At 39.2% G+C, this 17,822-nt stretch overlaps 1 protein-coding gene across 1 annotated transcript; it reads right to left on the bottom strand.

Moving 5' to 3' along the window:
* Positions 1-264: 264 nt before the first annotated feature.
* kcna10a (potassium voltage-gated channel, shaker-related subfamily, member 10a) lies at positions 265-14,215 on the bottom strand. Its single transcript, XM_020635066.3, has 2 exons — positions 13,901-14,215; positions 265-4,337 (listed from the first exon to the last, which is right to left on the bottom strand). The coding sequence occupies exon 2, from the start codon at positions 4,144-4,146 to the stop codon at positions 2,422-2,424; it is 1,725 nt and encodes a 574-aa protein (XP_020490722.2). The 5' UTR covers positions 4,147-4,337; positions 13,901-14,215; the 3' UTR covers positions 265-2,421.
* Between the last annotated feature and the right edge of the window lie 3,607 nt (positions 14,216-17,822).

The following is a 17,822-nucleotide window of genomic DNA, read 5'->3' as shown; positions in this document are numbered from 1 at the left end:
GAGGTATCAGGTGAAGCTGGCGGGGCATTAAGAGTTTGGATACTTCATTGTCAAGCAGACACGGACATCCTGTTGCTGTCTGGAAGACTTCCAGATATATGTTCCCTGCAATGTGACACGTGTTTTTGATGTGACCTCTATTAACTGTGTGTGTGTGTGTGTGTGTGTGCATGCACATAGCAGTGAAAGCTGTGTTTCAGGTCATTTGTCAGTGTAAGTACAGAAAATACGTTGAAAATACTTTCAACGTCTTTAACCACAATATTACTTATTATGTTGTTTTATTATTGTTTTTGCCCTGAGAGCACTTGCAGGTAAATATTTTTTTAAAGTTACATTTGAGGGCTTTTTGCCTTTATTAGATAGGACAGCTGAAGAGAGGCAGGAAATGTTGGGCGGAGGGAGTTGCATTCGTACCCTCGGCTGCTGTGATGCAGACTATAGCCTCTGTACATAGGGCATAAGACACACCCACTAGCCTACAGACACACACACACACACACACACACACACACACACACACACACACACACACACACACACACACACACACACACACACACACACGCTGTGTATGCGTGCCAACATGCGTGTCTTTCTATAAACACCTTAAAGCATATAAAACATGAGAAGATATGATTTCAAATCCCAGGATATATTGCATACATTACAGTAAATTGTATACTGAAATATTTTCATACATACTAATACAGTGTAATGGTCTTGTTGGGGTTATTAACTCTGACCTGCTGTAGCTATGATGATGCAGGCAAGTCTGTCTCTAAAGTCACTTTACAATAGTGACTTCAGAGACAAAGGACTGAAAAAAAAAGACATTATACCTTATCGTCATCATCACCATAAGGCTGATCAAACACTTGGGCAGCACATCTTTACTTGTCCATATATTTACCAGAAATTCAGACACAGTTCTACTGTAAATCTATCTTACAAACATCATATTCTTGGATCCAAATACTGATAAAACCATACCATCACAACATTACACTGATACAGTATGATTTACAATTACACCTTCAGTAAGTACGATGGATCACAGAACATAGGGTCCCCTGGGCCTGCAACAGTTACCTTTATTACATTTGCTCATTAACCAATCATTCTTTGGCTTCATTCATCTGTTTTTTAATCTTTGAAGGTAGGTTTGGTAAAGTTTATGTAGTGCCATTGAAAGGTTTAGTCTCCCTAAATCAAACAACAAGATAAAAAAGCTACTAATCTAGAAGTGTGATATTTGTAAAGAAATCCATAACTTGTAAGGATAATATCTACCTTTAGAAAGATAGGGGGACCAGCAAACTTTGCACAAGTTAAGGTCAGAGAGAGTGCAACTTCTGCATTTTCAACCAAGCTGAATCAAAATAGTTGAGCATAGATGGATACAAAACATAGATATCACAGAAAGATTAAATATGGCAAATGCATCAGTTTCTTAACAATACATTATTTAAGGCACTCCATTATTGTCAATTTTGTGGAGTCAGACTGCTCACAACAGTGAAGGGTTCTAACCAACACTACTCATCAAAGAAATTAATAGATGCAAGAGTATCATGATACAATTTGAAATAATTAAATAGAGGAAAGCTGTGTTCTAGACACTACTCACAAGTTACTCATTCGCACTTGCAGGGATATTGTGTTTGTGTTTTTGTTGATGCTACTTTGTACAATCTTTGTCTAATTTGTGTCAGATTGACCTTTTTCCTATCCATTACGGTTTTACCTGGAAACCGCACCAGTTTTTAAGATAACAGAAAAGTCTAGCTTTACAATAAATGTCCCTTCCTGTGTGTTTGTAAGAAAATGAATTGGGTGGTAAATGCACACAAAGTTGTTTGAAAGGTAATTCCTACAAGCTGAGTTACAAAGTAGCATATCCCCAGTGCAGTTTACAGTAACAATCTTCTAAACATTGTTGACATTTAACTTTTTCTTAACCGTTCATTACATTTGACTTGTCTAAACCTTCATGGCCTTGAAATAAACAGTGTGAAAGTTGTGTTAATAGAGCTTATTACCAAAAACGTCAAAAAGGAAAGTGGTGTTCACAATGTTGTGAATAGGATAAATAGTCATCGTCATACATCGTTCAAACATACATACTAAAACAAAGCGAAATGTGTCTTGGACATTCATTAAATAAATGATTCTGTTTGTCTGTTATCAAGTGTCAAATTCATAATAGACACGTGAAAGGTTAATACAGTTCATTCTGCATATTCTTAGAAAACTTTTGTTTCACTTGGTACAAACACGTCATAGATTCCATTATCATGAGGGAAATCGAAACATTTCATTTCCCGCAAACTCTTCTAGACAGAATGTGTTTCCTGCCTTGTATCAAAGTCTCTTGTGCCATATTGTCCCCTTCCACAGTTATTTCCCTTTGTCAATTTGTCAGATGCCATTAGCTTTATTAAGCGAGGTGTTGCTTCCCTGTGTGCTACGGGCCTCAGCCTTCATGGCTTCTTCTACTGCATCAGCCAGAGGTAGCTTATCCTCTGCTTCTGTCTCTCTGTGGTAGAAGTAGTTAAAGTTGGAGACAATGACAGGAACAGGCAAAGCAATGGTAAGCACGCCTGCAATGGCACACAAGGTGCCCACCATTTTACCCCCCATTGTGATAGGACACATATCCCCATAGCCAACTGTGGTCATGGTTACAACAGCCCACCAGAAGCCATCAGGTATGCTAACAAACTGTGTGTTTGGCTCATCTACTTCAGCAAAGTAGATAGCACTGGAAAAGAGGATGACTCCGATGAAGAGGAAGAAGATAAGCAAACCAAGCTCACGCATACTGGCCTTCAGAGTCTGTCCCAAGATCTGCAGCCCCTTGGAGTGACGTGAGAGTTTGAAGATACGAAACACCCTCACCAGGCGAATGATTCGCAGAATAGCCAAAGACATGTTCTGTCCCGAGTTCTCCTGTGGCGTTGTGACCAATTCTGTGACTACAGTTACAAAGTAAGGGATGATGGATATAATGTCAATGATGTTCATGAGGTTGTGGAAAAAGTCGCTTTTGCTAGGACAGACCCAAAATCTCACACACAGCTCAAAGAAGAACCATGCGATGCACGCAGACTCGATGATGAAGAAGGGATCGGAGAAAGTTGTGGGCTCTGCACCAGATGGTGCCACGGAAGTGTAAAGTCTGGACTGGTTGAAAGGCAATACTGCTGTGGGCACAATTGGGTCACTGTCATCTCTAAATTCTGGTAGGGTTTCCATGCAGAAAATAATGATGGATATAACAATAACAAAAACGGACACAAGTGCTACACCTCGGGCTGCATTTGAGCTCTCTGGGTACTCAAACAGTAGCCAGAATTGCCTGTACACATCATTATCAGGTAGAGGGATCTCAACGTCCTTTATGAATCCTTCATCTTCTCTGAACTGCTCCATAGCCTCGCTTCCAAGCTGATAGAACAGTATTTCATCTGCAAACACATCCAGGGGAACGTTAGCTGGACGTCTAACCTTACCGCCAGATTGATAGTAATACAAGATCCCGTCAAAGCTGGGTCGGTTACGATCAAAGAAGTACTCGTTCCTCATTGGATCAAAGTAGTCCATCCTCTTTAGAGGATCTCCTAGCAGGGTATCAGGAAACTGGTCCAATGTTTTGAGCTGGGTCTCAAAACGAAGACCAGCAATGTTGATGATAACTTTTTGGTCTCCATCATCTAGCCCCCTTTTATCTACAAACAGATCCTCGCAGCACTCCTTGGCAAGCCGGCTGAAAATGGTCTCACTTTCCTTGGTTCCATCACTGTTTAGCAGCAATTTCCAGTTGGAGATCATACTGGCACAGCTACTACGCCCCTGTCTGTTTGGAGTTGGCATGGTTGGAGACTTCAGTACTCTTAGTGTCTGCGTCTGTGGAATGGGCGAAGATGAGGTGGATTCCCACATATGGGAGGGAACTGGGCTGTGGTGGGAGGGTGGAGAAGAAAGCTGAGGGACTCGAAGGAGGTAGTTGCTGCCGGGGCTGTTTAGCCCCTGAGGAAAGTCCACTGTGAGAGCGGTGGTCTCATCAGCATAGGTGTCTACCTCATCCTCGAGGCTGCCGTCAAGATCACCCAGGCTCTCAAAGTCTACCAGGGCCACCTCCATGGCTGCGGCTCAGCCAGTGCAAAGCCTGGAACCCCAGGATAAAACAATCACTAACACACAGTTAGTTTGATGGACAGTTGCTTAGACTGATGGGCAGCTCAGTCACCAGAATCAGCAGAGAAGAACAACAGCAGATGTTACAGTGGCCGGGACAGAGAAAGCCTCCTTTTTTCCTTTATTCCCTCCAACACCTGAAGAGACAGAACGTAGAGAGTCAGTGTGTTGGTGTCAACAGTTTAGGGTTTGAATTGTACTTATTGTAATGATGAAACAAGAGTATGACGATGGATTTCACATGTTTTTTTTTGACTCCTTGTTTTCTTAGAAACCTTCCCATTTGAGAAAGTGATTAGTTTACTGTTTAGAAAATTCTGTGTATGCAGATTGTTTTATTAAAACTTTTTGAATAATTAAATCCTCTGCTAGCTACACTTACAACCAATTTACTAAGTTAATCAGTTGTTTTATGTTTGCCTTTTTCACTATTACATGACTCACCAGTGCCTCCACAAAAACAGAGTATAAAGAAGTAGCGTGGAGTTTTGTTTTTCTTGCCACAAAAGTTGAGCCTGCTCCAGTCTAATCCCTTCTTTCTTTCTATATTCTGGCTGCCTCACCCTCTTCCTCTTATTCTTTTCCCTTATTTCTGTATCTTCCCCTTTTTTACTTTCTTCATCAGCTGGTCGCCAGAGGAATGGGGAATCAAGGTACACGGCCTTAAATGACCCCAGGTAAATGCAGGGTAACTGGGTCTGTGCATACATTAGTGCATAATTAACTTGCTGTACAGTGATAGGATTGGCCTAGCCTCCTCCAGACACCAGGACTCATCAGTTTACCGACTCTGTGCCTGCTCCGTGCTAAATAAAAAGTGCCACCTCTAACTGCTCTCAGTCTACTTGTGGATATGTGCAATTTACATGTGTTTGCTTGTTACAGAGATCTGAGGCCTACAGCTGTTTAATTAAAGACTCCAGACATGAGTCACCACCTAAACCTAATTCCAGTGATAACAATCCTGCTGAGAAGAGAGAGAAGAGAGAGAGAGAGAGAGAGAGAGAGAGAGAGAGAGAAAGAAAGAAAGAAAGAAAGAGAGGAGGGCCGACTGAATGAATAAGGAGGATGACACAAAAAATAGTTGGGAAGACAGATGTGGGTGGATTCATTGGGTGGGCTGAGGACAAATCGCAAGAGAAGAAAAATGACTATGAGAGAGAATAGGAGTTGAAAGGTGGGAGGATGGAAAGACAGGCTGATGACAAAGCAGCCAGGAAGGGTGTTTTCTCAAGATTAGAAAAAAATCAGATGACGAGGAGGGGCAAAAGAAACAAAAGTGTGTTTGACTGTGCAGACTGAATGCTAGATTAAAACTAGTAAAGATGTCCAATGAAAAGTTGTCGTAAATAGGACTGTGACACACTTGATAAAAAGCAGACAGGAGATGCATTTCAATTGAATCAAACCCTTTATGAAGCCACATGACCAAAGTGATTCAATTATTCTGTTCGAGCGAGCAGAACTTTGTTCAGGATATGGAGCTACACTCTTATACAAGAGATGCTCTTAAATAAATACTTTGAATTTTGATACATTGATACTGCTCTGCATGCCTGATTCTTAACGTTTTCCCAATAATTCAATTTGCCATCAATATTACATTTTGTCTAATTCAACCAAAATAACTGCTTACCCTTAATGTCTGTGACTAAGAGTATCGGAAAGACAGATGGCTTACTCTCCAAATTGACAAATGGTTCCCAAAACACATTAAGAAAATTGCTCTGATTCAGTTCTTAACCTTTGATTACAGTATAGAGGCCGAGATGTGCGGAGGTTTTATAAGGTCAGGCAAAGGTTTCTGCTGTGTCTTAAAGGAAAGTGAAATTTGACTGAATAACTTTTGAAATGTGTGCTCCTGGTAAGGTATTGCACATCAAATGCTGCAGTTAAAAAAATCTGCTTCCTGGATTCTCTCTATTGAAGGTGGGTGAAACGCTAACTTCAGTGTAAACGAGCACTAGAGAAGCGCATGAGACAAGCACAAAGAAGGAGAATCACACAAGCAGCACACACCTTACCTTCCTTAGCAGGAAGTCTACAGAAAAAGTGTGTATCACATGCTGTAAAAAGCACAAGCAGGAGGAGAAAAAGATTCTGTCCCAAGTTCTGCCAAAGCCATTGCTTTTGCTACATCCTCAAATGGCATCAGAACGCCTAATCTATCATAGACTACAAGGGGTAACCCTATGCTGGAGTGGAAACTAGAGCTGGGTGCAAAGGCCACATGCACACACACTAACACATGCAAACAAGTGTTCAAACAGGCTACAAAAACAAAACAACAAAGAGGGTCAGCAGGGGAAAAAATGGGGATATTGCTTCATTAATATTTTGTGTATGCATGGACGTGTATTTGTTTGAGTGTTTGTGTCTGTGTGTGCCGCTAAGACGTCTATATCAGTGACCTGTGTGATGTGCTTAAAGCCCTCTAGACTGGAACTCTGTGATAAGATCCACTGATCTCGCCATGCTTGACTCCCTCACATACGCACACACACACGCACACACACACACACACAGAAACACACACAGACACACACACACACACACACACACACACACACACACACACACACACACACACACACACACACACACAGACACATTCACAAGCATATCACACTTATTTACAGTATCACAATAAATAAATGATAGTCAACAAGTCCATTAAGGCAGTCAACATGTACGGGAAGAATGAATGATAAAAGAGTGCCTTGGTGAAGAGGAATCAGAACTTACAACTTCCACTTTCAGAGCAGATCTCCATCTATTCTTTTACTTAAAACCTCCATCTATGCTGCATACCAAGAGAACATGCATTTTAAATTATTATTATGTTATCTTCCATCACTAAAGCAGAAAAAAACAGAGAAAGTGAATATCTCTAGGGGCCAATGATACTTACCTACTGCAGAGCTCCACAGAGCAGCATTCAGACCCTCTCGATCATACCTCTCCGTCCACACGTTGTAAAACATATTTGTGCTCGCAGGCATGTAAGGAAGCTGCCTCCTAACTCTTATAGAACTGGAGCATGTGCAGACAACTAGTCCTACAACTAGGATACTCATGTCATCGCTGTTTAATCTGCATGTCTTTTTTTTCCCCCTTTATTACTTGTATAATTATTAGAAAAGTCACTTGTGTTTTATGTCCTTTGAATGTCTTGAGGTTCAAACATGTTAAAGTGCACACACAATGTTACAAGGTTTTCATTAAGCTTCTTACTCTGATGAATGTCATTATGACGACCTGTCATGTATAGTCATTAATGTAAGAATTCATCCACCACTTCTGGAAATAGAGGACTAGTTTAATTTCTTGCATTGTCCTTTAAAAATGTCGGGATGTCAGCAGCTAACACACACATGAAAATGGCACACACCATGGCAAAATATTCTATTGTGCAGTGGCTAAGATACAATGATGAACATTAAAACATAAATTATTTTCTTTGCAATGATATTGATGAAGATTTTGAAATCAATCAAAATCAAGTCAAATGTATTTTTGTTGACATTTGGGTATTTTATTCACACGTTCAAGCTATTTGCATTTTATTAAAAACAACATTATTAAAGGGGGAGCTTTAGTCTTGTATGAAAATGAATTTATTTGTGTGTAACGACGGGACTGAGGGCTTGCAAGCTACAACTCAGAAGAACGATAAAAAAGGGAATTATGAATAAATATAGTTAACACATTAAACCTATAAGTGTATAATATTTTACATTAAAAGTAAACCACAAACTCTAATACATGTCCTTATGCATGGAAGAGTTCCCTTTCACTGAAGACAAAATGCTTCTATGGTGACATGGTGACCTTGACTCGTTTTTATAACAGCCTTAAACAGAGGTGTCATTTGGGGCCCACGCCACTCCATGGTGCTCTGACTGTTCTCGCTATGCTATTTATACACAGGGGGAGAAACCCATGAGAGAACAACTCCCAGTGCATTTCATGCTCTAATGCACAGAAATACAGTCAAGCAGTGGTATAAGTGGTTCTAGAAAAAAAAGAAAGTGTGGTCAGACTATATAGTAATCCACGAGAAATATGGCCTTGGATGCTGTTCTGAGAAACTGTACACTTTAGTGGGCTAACCGCTCTGACTTTACCACATGTGTGTAAACATGAACAGATGTTCAGGCAGATCGAGCTTAACCACAAGCCAATCCTTTGCTAACCGGTCAACAAGATGTGCATGTGAATGTCCAATGTAATCCTAAGGACACAATGTCCAATATTTACCTTAAAATTCAAACCATTTTTTATATTTACCAACATTTATCTGGTTTGATTAAGAATTAGTTTATGATTGTATATAACCTCCTGTTACACCCATGTGAGTGGCTCAACATGCATCATGCACAGTTTCAAAAAGACAATATAAACCTATGATAAATAAAATAAACATATTAATTATTACTGAATAATGTGACAACTTATTTATGTCTGCTTTTCTATGCAAACACACACAAATACACACACTCTCTCTCTCTCAACCTGATTGCATTATGTCACATTTCTGCCTCACTCCTTTCAAAAATGACATATTATGTTCTTAGTTGATTTTTTCAAAAGGTCAAAAGCTTTTTTTAAGAGACAAAAACAGTTTATTACCGACATCATGTCTGCAAAACCATCAGCTCAAGTTTTAAGTACGTTTGTCTTCATGTGTGTGTCTGTAATTGCACTTGTACCGGAGGCTTCAAGGGGTCTTTTCCTTGCTGGTGATCTTGGCGAATATTGCACATTTTAACCTTAGTTTGCCTGCTTTGGTCATATCTGTTGATCAGATTCTAGTAGTCATCTGGACGGATCAAAATGGTTTGAAAGTGACTCTTCTTCCTCCATGGACTGTTTTCAGAATTTTGTACATTTCAAGATTTTGATACTGAATAATATTAAGTTATATATTATTATATTGTATTGTACTAATACTATGATGCACTACATGCTGAATAAACAAAGCAGTTAAAATGTGCATTTTCTTTGTAACTACCTCTGAAGCTTGTGTTTTAAATGTGCATGCAAACTGCTTGAAAAAAACAGCCTCACCTTATTTCACCCTATGAGACTTTCGCTGTCTTCATCACAAACTGAAACCCCAATTCCAAGATAATATTATCACACGAATAAATCTTTGACAGATGTTTGCAGCTGAGCAAATTCTGAGAATCTGCTAAACGAGCTCTCACGCTCTCATGCGCACGCTCGCACACACGCGCACACACACACACACACACACACACACACACACACACACACACACACACACGAGTGTCCAAACATTACTGTTAACTTTTCATTACAGGCCGCATTCTCATGTTGATTTTTCAGTAAACCCCGTATGGCTGACCTTGTGGGTTGTACCCTTTGTTTTGCTCCTGTCCTGACGTGGTGTGGGGTTTCTGGCTGTGTGAGGGCATTGGTTGGGAGAGCTGGTATTTTTGGACGAGAGTTTTGACCCTATTAAGCAGATTAATACAGGCTGGGGAGCTCAGTGCTATAAGCCGAGGGATCTCTTCTGTCAGATCAACACTGATACTAGTGAGCCATCACAGATAGGCACACAAACACAAAAAGTTACAAACCCCCACACACATCACACACACAGACACACGGGGGAAAGTCTGCCTGAGATGTGTTTCTTTAATGTATCAGACAGAAAGATTCAGTACATTGGTCACTGTTTACGCTTGTTATAACCTGATAGGGAAACTAAAGTATATTTTAAGTGTGGTTGCTAAGGTGATGCTAAAAACACTCAATGTAAAGATGAAAACTAAGTTAAAGTTCATTAATTACAAATAAAGCTACATGGTTTAGTAACTCAGCTGAAATTAACTGGCAAGTTTTTTTTCAATAAGACAGTCATTGATGATGGCCTTTTTTCACAAGCAAAAGCGTTTAAATCGTGCAAAATTGAATATTTGCAATTTCATATGCTGAAGTATAATTAATTTATTTTAAATTTGGTCTGCTTCTGTTTAACACACAGTTTCCACTGACCTTAGATTACCAAAGCTGAATGCTCCCATGCTATGAATATAGTCAGAAAAGACAAGGGTTATTCCATATGTTCAGTATTTATGGGAAAATTATACATTACAATAATCACAAATACATCAATAGTGCACGTTGTTATAGTGTATGAAAAAAAACACTGACAAATCTGCTGTGCACACACAACATAAAAAATTCCGTTAAATAAAAAGCTCCACTACCAGACAGTATAGTGCAGATGGCCATTGAGAGAATATTTTTAATTAACAAGCATCTATTATCCTAACAACAGATTTTTAGAATATCATAACCCTCTCTCTCTCTCTCTCTGGAGCTTTTAAATCACTTACTCAAAGATGAATTACAAATGTCCATTTGGTAATGCAGTTCACATAACCAAAGCCAAACGCTGCTGCTCATTAATGGAGCTAAATATAGTATCAAAATGGAGCATCAGTGATATTTAGTGTGTTGCACTCATTGGATGTTTGTGAGCACATGTGTGTGTTTGTCCATGTGGGGTGGGTCCTCCAAGGACAAAGGTGAGCAAATGAAACACAAACATTGGGACATAGAAACTGCACAAGTGAAAAATGTGTAAAGCAAGGTATGAACTAAAACTCAAGTGTTATGTGTCTGCTTCCAAGTCATTTAACATCCTCTTAAAAGCGTCCAACAAGACCTGCTCATTAAGTTTCAGCTCTTTTTGTAACTCACTCCAAGTAAAAGGGAGAAGCAAACTTAAATGCCTTTTTCCCAAGTTCAGACAGCCAGAAAAGATCCTTGGATCGAGGATTATAAGTCCCTGTACTCTTTTGACTGATGGAGGTCAGAAAGTAGGACTGAAGTAGACCTAAGATAGACTTTTGTTCAAGTACGGTCAAAGAAGTCCATCCAACATGTGCATACAACAAACAGTGATGAACTGACTTATATCTCAAATGAGGAATAAATACACAATTATTACACTATAAAAAATACATACATACATTCTTATTGAAGCATTATCATTCAAAAGGTAACAACTTATTTAATGCTAAATTGACATGAGTGTGATGTAAAGACCAAGTGATGAAAGTAAGTGATCTTATATAGTGTGCCCTGCTGTGTTACAACTGAACTTAAAGCTCAAGAGGAACTGTAGATTGGTAATCATACACAGCCAAGCTCCCGCTGACTGCAATATGTTAAACATCACCAATTCAGTAATACAGAAAATATTGCTCATCATATTGCCCTCATGCCATGAGAGCTGAAAAGACATTTCTTAGAATTATGCTAGAAAACATTGAAATATAATTTTTTTTTTCCCTACACTTCACTACAGAATATGAATTTGGAGGCAGTTTATTGTCTACGTGCAGTCTCTGCTATGGTGCATTCATAAGATGTAAGCTGCTGATGCTGACAGGGGTGTGTCTGCTGGCTCCAGGCCAAGTCCCAGTGCACAGCAGCTGGGGCCACAATCCTCACTTGGCCTTTTGACAAGTCTCACACACACACACACACACACACACACACACACACACACACACACACACACACACACACACACACACACACACATAGGGCAAGGGGAAGGGAAGCCAGGCAGAGTACAGCCAAAATCACTTCCTAATGAATCAAAAACTTCCTGCAGAGAATCTATAAATGGCACATACACTGTCGGCCTGCTTTAAACTTCACTTTAGAATTAGATGTTTTTTTTCCCGCAGGTACTGGCCACTGTCATTTAGTCAGCTAGATGGACACCGCAACCGATTTACAAGATTTTGGGCCATTTTATTGTTTATGTGCCACTCACTTGCAATTTAAACATTTTCCCAATGAACCTCATGAACCAGAAGAACCTAATCAGAAGCTAAATGATTAAAATTTCCACAGTCTTCATCTTCATACCAGCATGGCCAGATTTATGCTGCAATCCACTGAAAGAAACGCATATGAGAAGCATATACTTTAACACTGAATATTCAAAACAAAGTTATCAACACTCATGTTCTTTCATAATGTCTTCAAGGATTCATCAGGGTGGAGGGGTTTGATGACATTTTATAACTCTGACTAAACACCTCAGCAGCTGTCATCAGATACTGCTTCAAATGTTACTTAATCCATTATGGTGACATAATATTTTTACAACATTGCTCTGTCCACTTAAAACCAAGTGAGAAGAATGAGAGTAGAAACATCACTGTAGAAAGAGAAAATGTCAAGATCATACAGTGTCATATTAAAGTTATATTGTGATTTGTTATTATCTCTGCAAAAAGAAGGCAAGTTGCTCAAAAGGAGAGAAAATGTTCTTGTTATATTAACCTCAGAAACAATGAAAGAGACACCCTCAACTCTGGATAACCCCCTCCCCCTCCCTCCAGTCATAACCTTGCCATTCTTCCTCTGAAGTGGGGATTACGCCTGTATCATTTACAGGAATTTTATGACAGTTTTTTTAGAAGCCTTTTATTGTGCCGGATACAGACAGGGTAAGTATCTGGCCATCTGGTCCAGCTCTCTTTTACATATCGCTAAGCTTAAGTGGCATCAAAACAAGTAATGCAAGTGAATGACATCCAGATATATACACACATACAGATGCTATAATACCCACTGACTCAATGAAAACATCTGCTGACAAAATAATTCCCCTTTGGCCCCTAAAGATTTTTCTGTTGTTGTTGTCTTAGTTACAGCTTAAAACATTAACATCATGAACAGACTGAGTATAGATGAAGTCCTCATGTATGTTGTCTCTTGTTTGTATGTCTTTTTAAGCTGCTATTGTAAATTGAATCTCCCCTTTAAAGGAGTGTAACAAATCTGATTCATACCAGTGCTTGAAAATGTAACCACAGGTGGAATTAGACGGGACTATCAGTCAATGATAGTGTGTGTGTGTGTGTGCCATGACAGGTAGATGGAGGATGGAGTTGCAGGGGAGATTGACAGCTTTAGATGAAAATGTGTTGCTTGAAGGATGGAGGAATCTCTGTTCAGATAGTTTGCTGAATGCAGATTAGTATCAAACAGGATACACATGGAGATGACAGTCTTTCCATATTTAGGGTTCAATAGGCTACATTAAGTCAAAAAGTATGGGATGTGTTTAACAAGATTTTGAACATGAAAAGGTGCAGAAAGGAAATTGACAAAAGGGCAAAAGTGCTGTTCTCAGGTTATTCGTAGAGCAGTTTACTTCAAGGGTCCAATTTCTTACATCTTAAAGACAAACCTCCTCCTACTTTCTTCACAACATGTCTGTGTCGGGTGGAAAAGCCACTTTGTTGCTCAAAATGTAAAATAGATCACATGATGAACTCATGTAACATCAGAACTGTTGGGGCATGCCTGTTTTAAGTCAAGTGGGAGGTGCTGCATTAAAAAAATCGTGAACATCTTCCAAAACATCGAGATAGGGAAGCAATAAGCAGGGCATTAAACTTACTGTCCAGAAGTAAACACAAGCAGGTGGAGTCAATGCCAATGTTTGGTATGCAGTCACAATAAAATTAGGATTATCAATTGAGTCAATCAATTGCGATTTTAAAAAAGTATGGAAGATTTCAATCTGAAAAATATTGCTCGTGCAGTGCGTAACTGTGTGGTTAAAAAAAAACCAACAACACAGAGACGATGTAGCACTTGTTGCATCAGACTGTTACCAGAGAAGAAAGTGGCCTACCTGAAACACAGCGTCGATCCTGCTCACTCCTTTCTTTCTTTCTTGGTGAAAGTTCGGTGCTCCGGGCCGTGCCGGAGGCATGGTTAGTGCGCACTGGATCGGCAGGCCACCTCGCGCGTCCTGTCACCCCCTGGTTGACCGCACCGACAGCAGGCATGGCGGAGGTGCCCCCGCCAATCACCCTGAGGCCAGATGTGAGAGTGATATAACAACAGCATGATTACGTTTAATTTGGCCAATTCCCCGCTTGCAAAATCCCTGTTTTTCTTAGTCCTCCAACCAAAGCTGTATTTGCCTCTCTATCTCGAGGGGAGGAGAGCGCGAGAGAGATGGAGATAGAGAGAGAGAGAGAGAGAGAGAGAGAGAGAGAGAGAGAGAGAGAGTTTGTGTGAGAGTGAAAGACTAAGCTGATTAAAAAAAAGGTTGTTTCCTAACCCCCTGCCTTATGCTCTCTTGACCATCATCAGTCATAAAAACTTGGTCTTGTGAAATCCATAATCTGACCCAAGGGTATTTTCCTGTTTTTTTTTAGCAGCATAAAACACTAAATTAAAGGATCACCCATCTTTTTGAAACCATTGCTGACATGTCCTGTATTTCTTTTTTTTCTGCTGCAATTTTCTGTTCAGAGACATTGCCACCTAAAGAATGCCAAATTTTGAACCCCTAAAGTCACATACTAAAAAAAATCAGGTGCGCACAAGTTAATATCTTGTTCTATAATAACTTGTGGGAACAAGGTCATTTTATTATATGATATATTTTAATATATTATGAAGTAATGTACTTAGTTAATATCTTCTATATCACAAGTTTTATTTATTTTTTTATTTAACCTTTATTTAACCAGATAAAGAACCCATTGAGATCAGGATCTCTTTTACAAGGGTGACCTGGCCAAGAGGTCAGCAGCACATGTCCTAAGAACAGTTTCAATGAAGTGACAGCATAGATTAACCAACGTATTGTTTTCAATAAAAAAGAAAGTGCGGGAGCTGTGACACAACAATAAAACACCAATTTAAGATTTTAAAAACACAGGCACTGTTCAATATTCAAAGTGCACAAAAATTCATTCAAAGTCCAACTTGAGTTCACATGAGGCCTCAGCAGTGTGATTTACAGTAGCCCTATGCGATCTGTGTTTTACTGGCATTGCAGAAAGGAGACATTTAATACAATTTTACTTCAGGTGTTCTTCACAGACGGACAGGATTATTGAACGAACGACAGAAAGTTACAAAATATCAAAACAAAAGCTGCGGTCAGAAACTGGATTATATTTAATGTCTATAAATAAACCATTTAAATCACAATTGTACTTCCTGGCCACATCTTAGGTCTATAGTCTCCCATAATATAACTGAAGCACCCACATTTTGGTGAGAAACAAAACATTGAGTGTTGTATAGGCTAGCTGCCTGCAATAGTTACAAGTTTCCACCCCCTAGAGGTCTCACTGCATCCTTGAAATGTTTCCCCCGGGATTGTGTGTGTGTTCTTTGTTGTTATTGTTGCCGACGGACCCAGCCAACACAGACCCATGTGGCACCACTGTATCATATTTTTCACAACTCCTTCTGGAGTAACAAACTTCTTCCTGCATCTTTTTTTTTCAACATATAGAGAAATACTCACACAATCCATAAACTGAATTTTATATGTCACACCAGTTAGGCAGTCAATACTTGATTTTAATCGAACAAAATTAGGCTTTCAGTTTTGTTCGGCATTGCTTACATTGGTTATGGCCTAAGAAAACTATTTTCAGGAATCAGAGAACATGAAAAAAGGTGCTTGTGAGTGCTTTAAAGTGGATTTGAAAACAAATAAGAAACTGAATTTAATGCTTTTGAGTCCTGCATTGAACTAAGTTATTCAACCATGGACAATTGCACCTGCACCACAATTTTATCTAGTGATATCCAGAAGTTACCATATTGCATTACACATTGACCATGCATGTCATGATGATAAACTCCCCCTGCTTTAATGAAATTGACTTACTGCCTTGCTTGCTGTCATTATATTAAAATCCTCTCATCACTGTTTAAACGGATGTGTTTGGCACAGATGAGACCACTAGCTGACCCCTGGAAGACCACTGAAACCTCAGGCAGGGGAGGAGCTGCCTCTGTCTGCCCCCTTCTGACTGACTGAGCATAGATCAGTTCAAGGTCACATTGAAGTGTTCTGTATGGATAGGCTGCCCTCTACAGGCCTATGGAGGTACTTAACTTAAAATCTCTTAGGCACACTAACCAATCCCCAACAATTTCTCATGAAATATTAACACTTCTGCATAATTTTGGACTTTAAGGTAAGAATGTACAATTCCCAGTAACAACATCTTTAAAAATATTTCATTACATGAATCATATCTTAAAGAGTACATGCAATATAGTCTACACTTTGCAGAACAAAACTGCCCTGTAGCATACTGAATAATTGACCTCCAAGTTTTCCCAATAGACCAACATGCATATCTAGACTCCAGCCATGGATGGTTTTTGTAACAAACCAATTAAAATTCTAAATTGAAACATGAATAAAGCATGAATAAAGGATTAACCGAATTGTCTTTATTTATTTCATGCTTTTCTTGCATATTTTAGGCTACAGTACATTCAACTTTTTTTAAATCAAAAATCGAAATTTGCCATACACTTCAATTAATTTGCTCCATCTTGCAGTTTGAATGTGCCATCTTCAAACTCTCCAAGTCATGATCTTATTAAATGATCCAACATACTCATAGTATGAATCTCACTGTCAGCTTTGCAGTTTCCAAAGAAGTGTGCATAATTCTGTCTGTTTGTGTTTCCATATTTAGTGCTGTCTTAACTGCGTGTTACAGCAGGCCTGACCTCCTGCTCTTCTTTCTCTTACTCACACTTCTGTGTTTTTCATATCCACCCTACACAGCTGTTACTGCACACACTGGTTTCAGAGACACAAGAATAGGCCAAAGAAAGTGGGCGAGGGGTAAAAGAAAGGGTACCAAGAAGATTTTGTACAAGTCTGTTTAACTTGCTTTTAAGTTTTTGTGATTAGCAATGCTTTTCTTTTCAATGTCTAATATGATTATTCTGATTCTGGTCAGGATAATAAAACACAGACTTGTTAATGATATTTTGTGTTAATCTCTAGTCTGTGATCCATTAAAAGTTGCTGTAATGTTTATTCCATATAAAGAGGATTAGTCTCATGGGTTCTGTGCTTTAACAGGCGCCAGATGGAGGGACTAAATGAACCCTTAAATTTGAGGTACAATTACCAAAGCTAATTAACCATTGACTGCTACAGTTCTCAAGTCACACAGTCCATTAAGTAACCAACCTCTGTTGCATACTCGATAAGTACACTGAGAGGTATCACAATAAGATCTTATCTGTGTGTACTGTATAAGTGTGTTTTTTTTGTTTGAGCCTTTAGTAAGGAATGCAGGTAGAAAATCTTTAAACCAAATTTGAACTTGCAAAATCAAAAACAAGTAACACACCTGCAGAAAGACGGAGTGTTCTAAAAAAAGATTGAAGATAAGGACACCAAAAAAAAAAAGGAATGAAGACGTTTGAGATAAGGAGGAATTGAAGAATGGTTTTGTGTTAATGAATTATTTATGTGGGTGGGATATTTTAAGACCCCCATATCATGTCTGAGAGCTATGAGTGGGTGGAGGTACAGAGAGGAGCAGAAAAAAAGGGTGTCATTCGCCTGTTTCTGAACTGAGCTGACTCAACCACACATCAAACACAACCTCTTCTCTCCACATGGACTCACATGAAGAATTATTCCAGTCCTTGGTGTTCATCAACACACTTCAACATCAGAGAAGAATGTCCCTCTGTGCTCATGTGAATTGGTTTACACTGGCATAAAGGGGATTGACGTTTTATTTTGTAAGGGCCTCTCAAACACT

Source organism: Labrus bergylta, chromosome 12 (assembly GCF_963930695.1).
Source record: "Labrus bergylta chromosome 12, fLabBer1.1, whole genome shotgun sequence".
NCBI classification, from domain to species: domain Eukaryota; kingdom Metazoa; phylum Chordata; class Actinopteri; order Labriformes; family Labridae; genus Labrus; species Labrus bergylta.
This window is presented reverse-complemented; position numbering and strand designations above follow the sequence as displayed.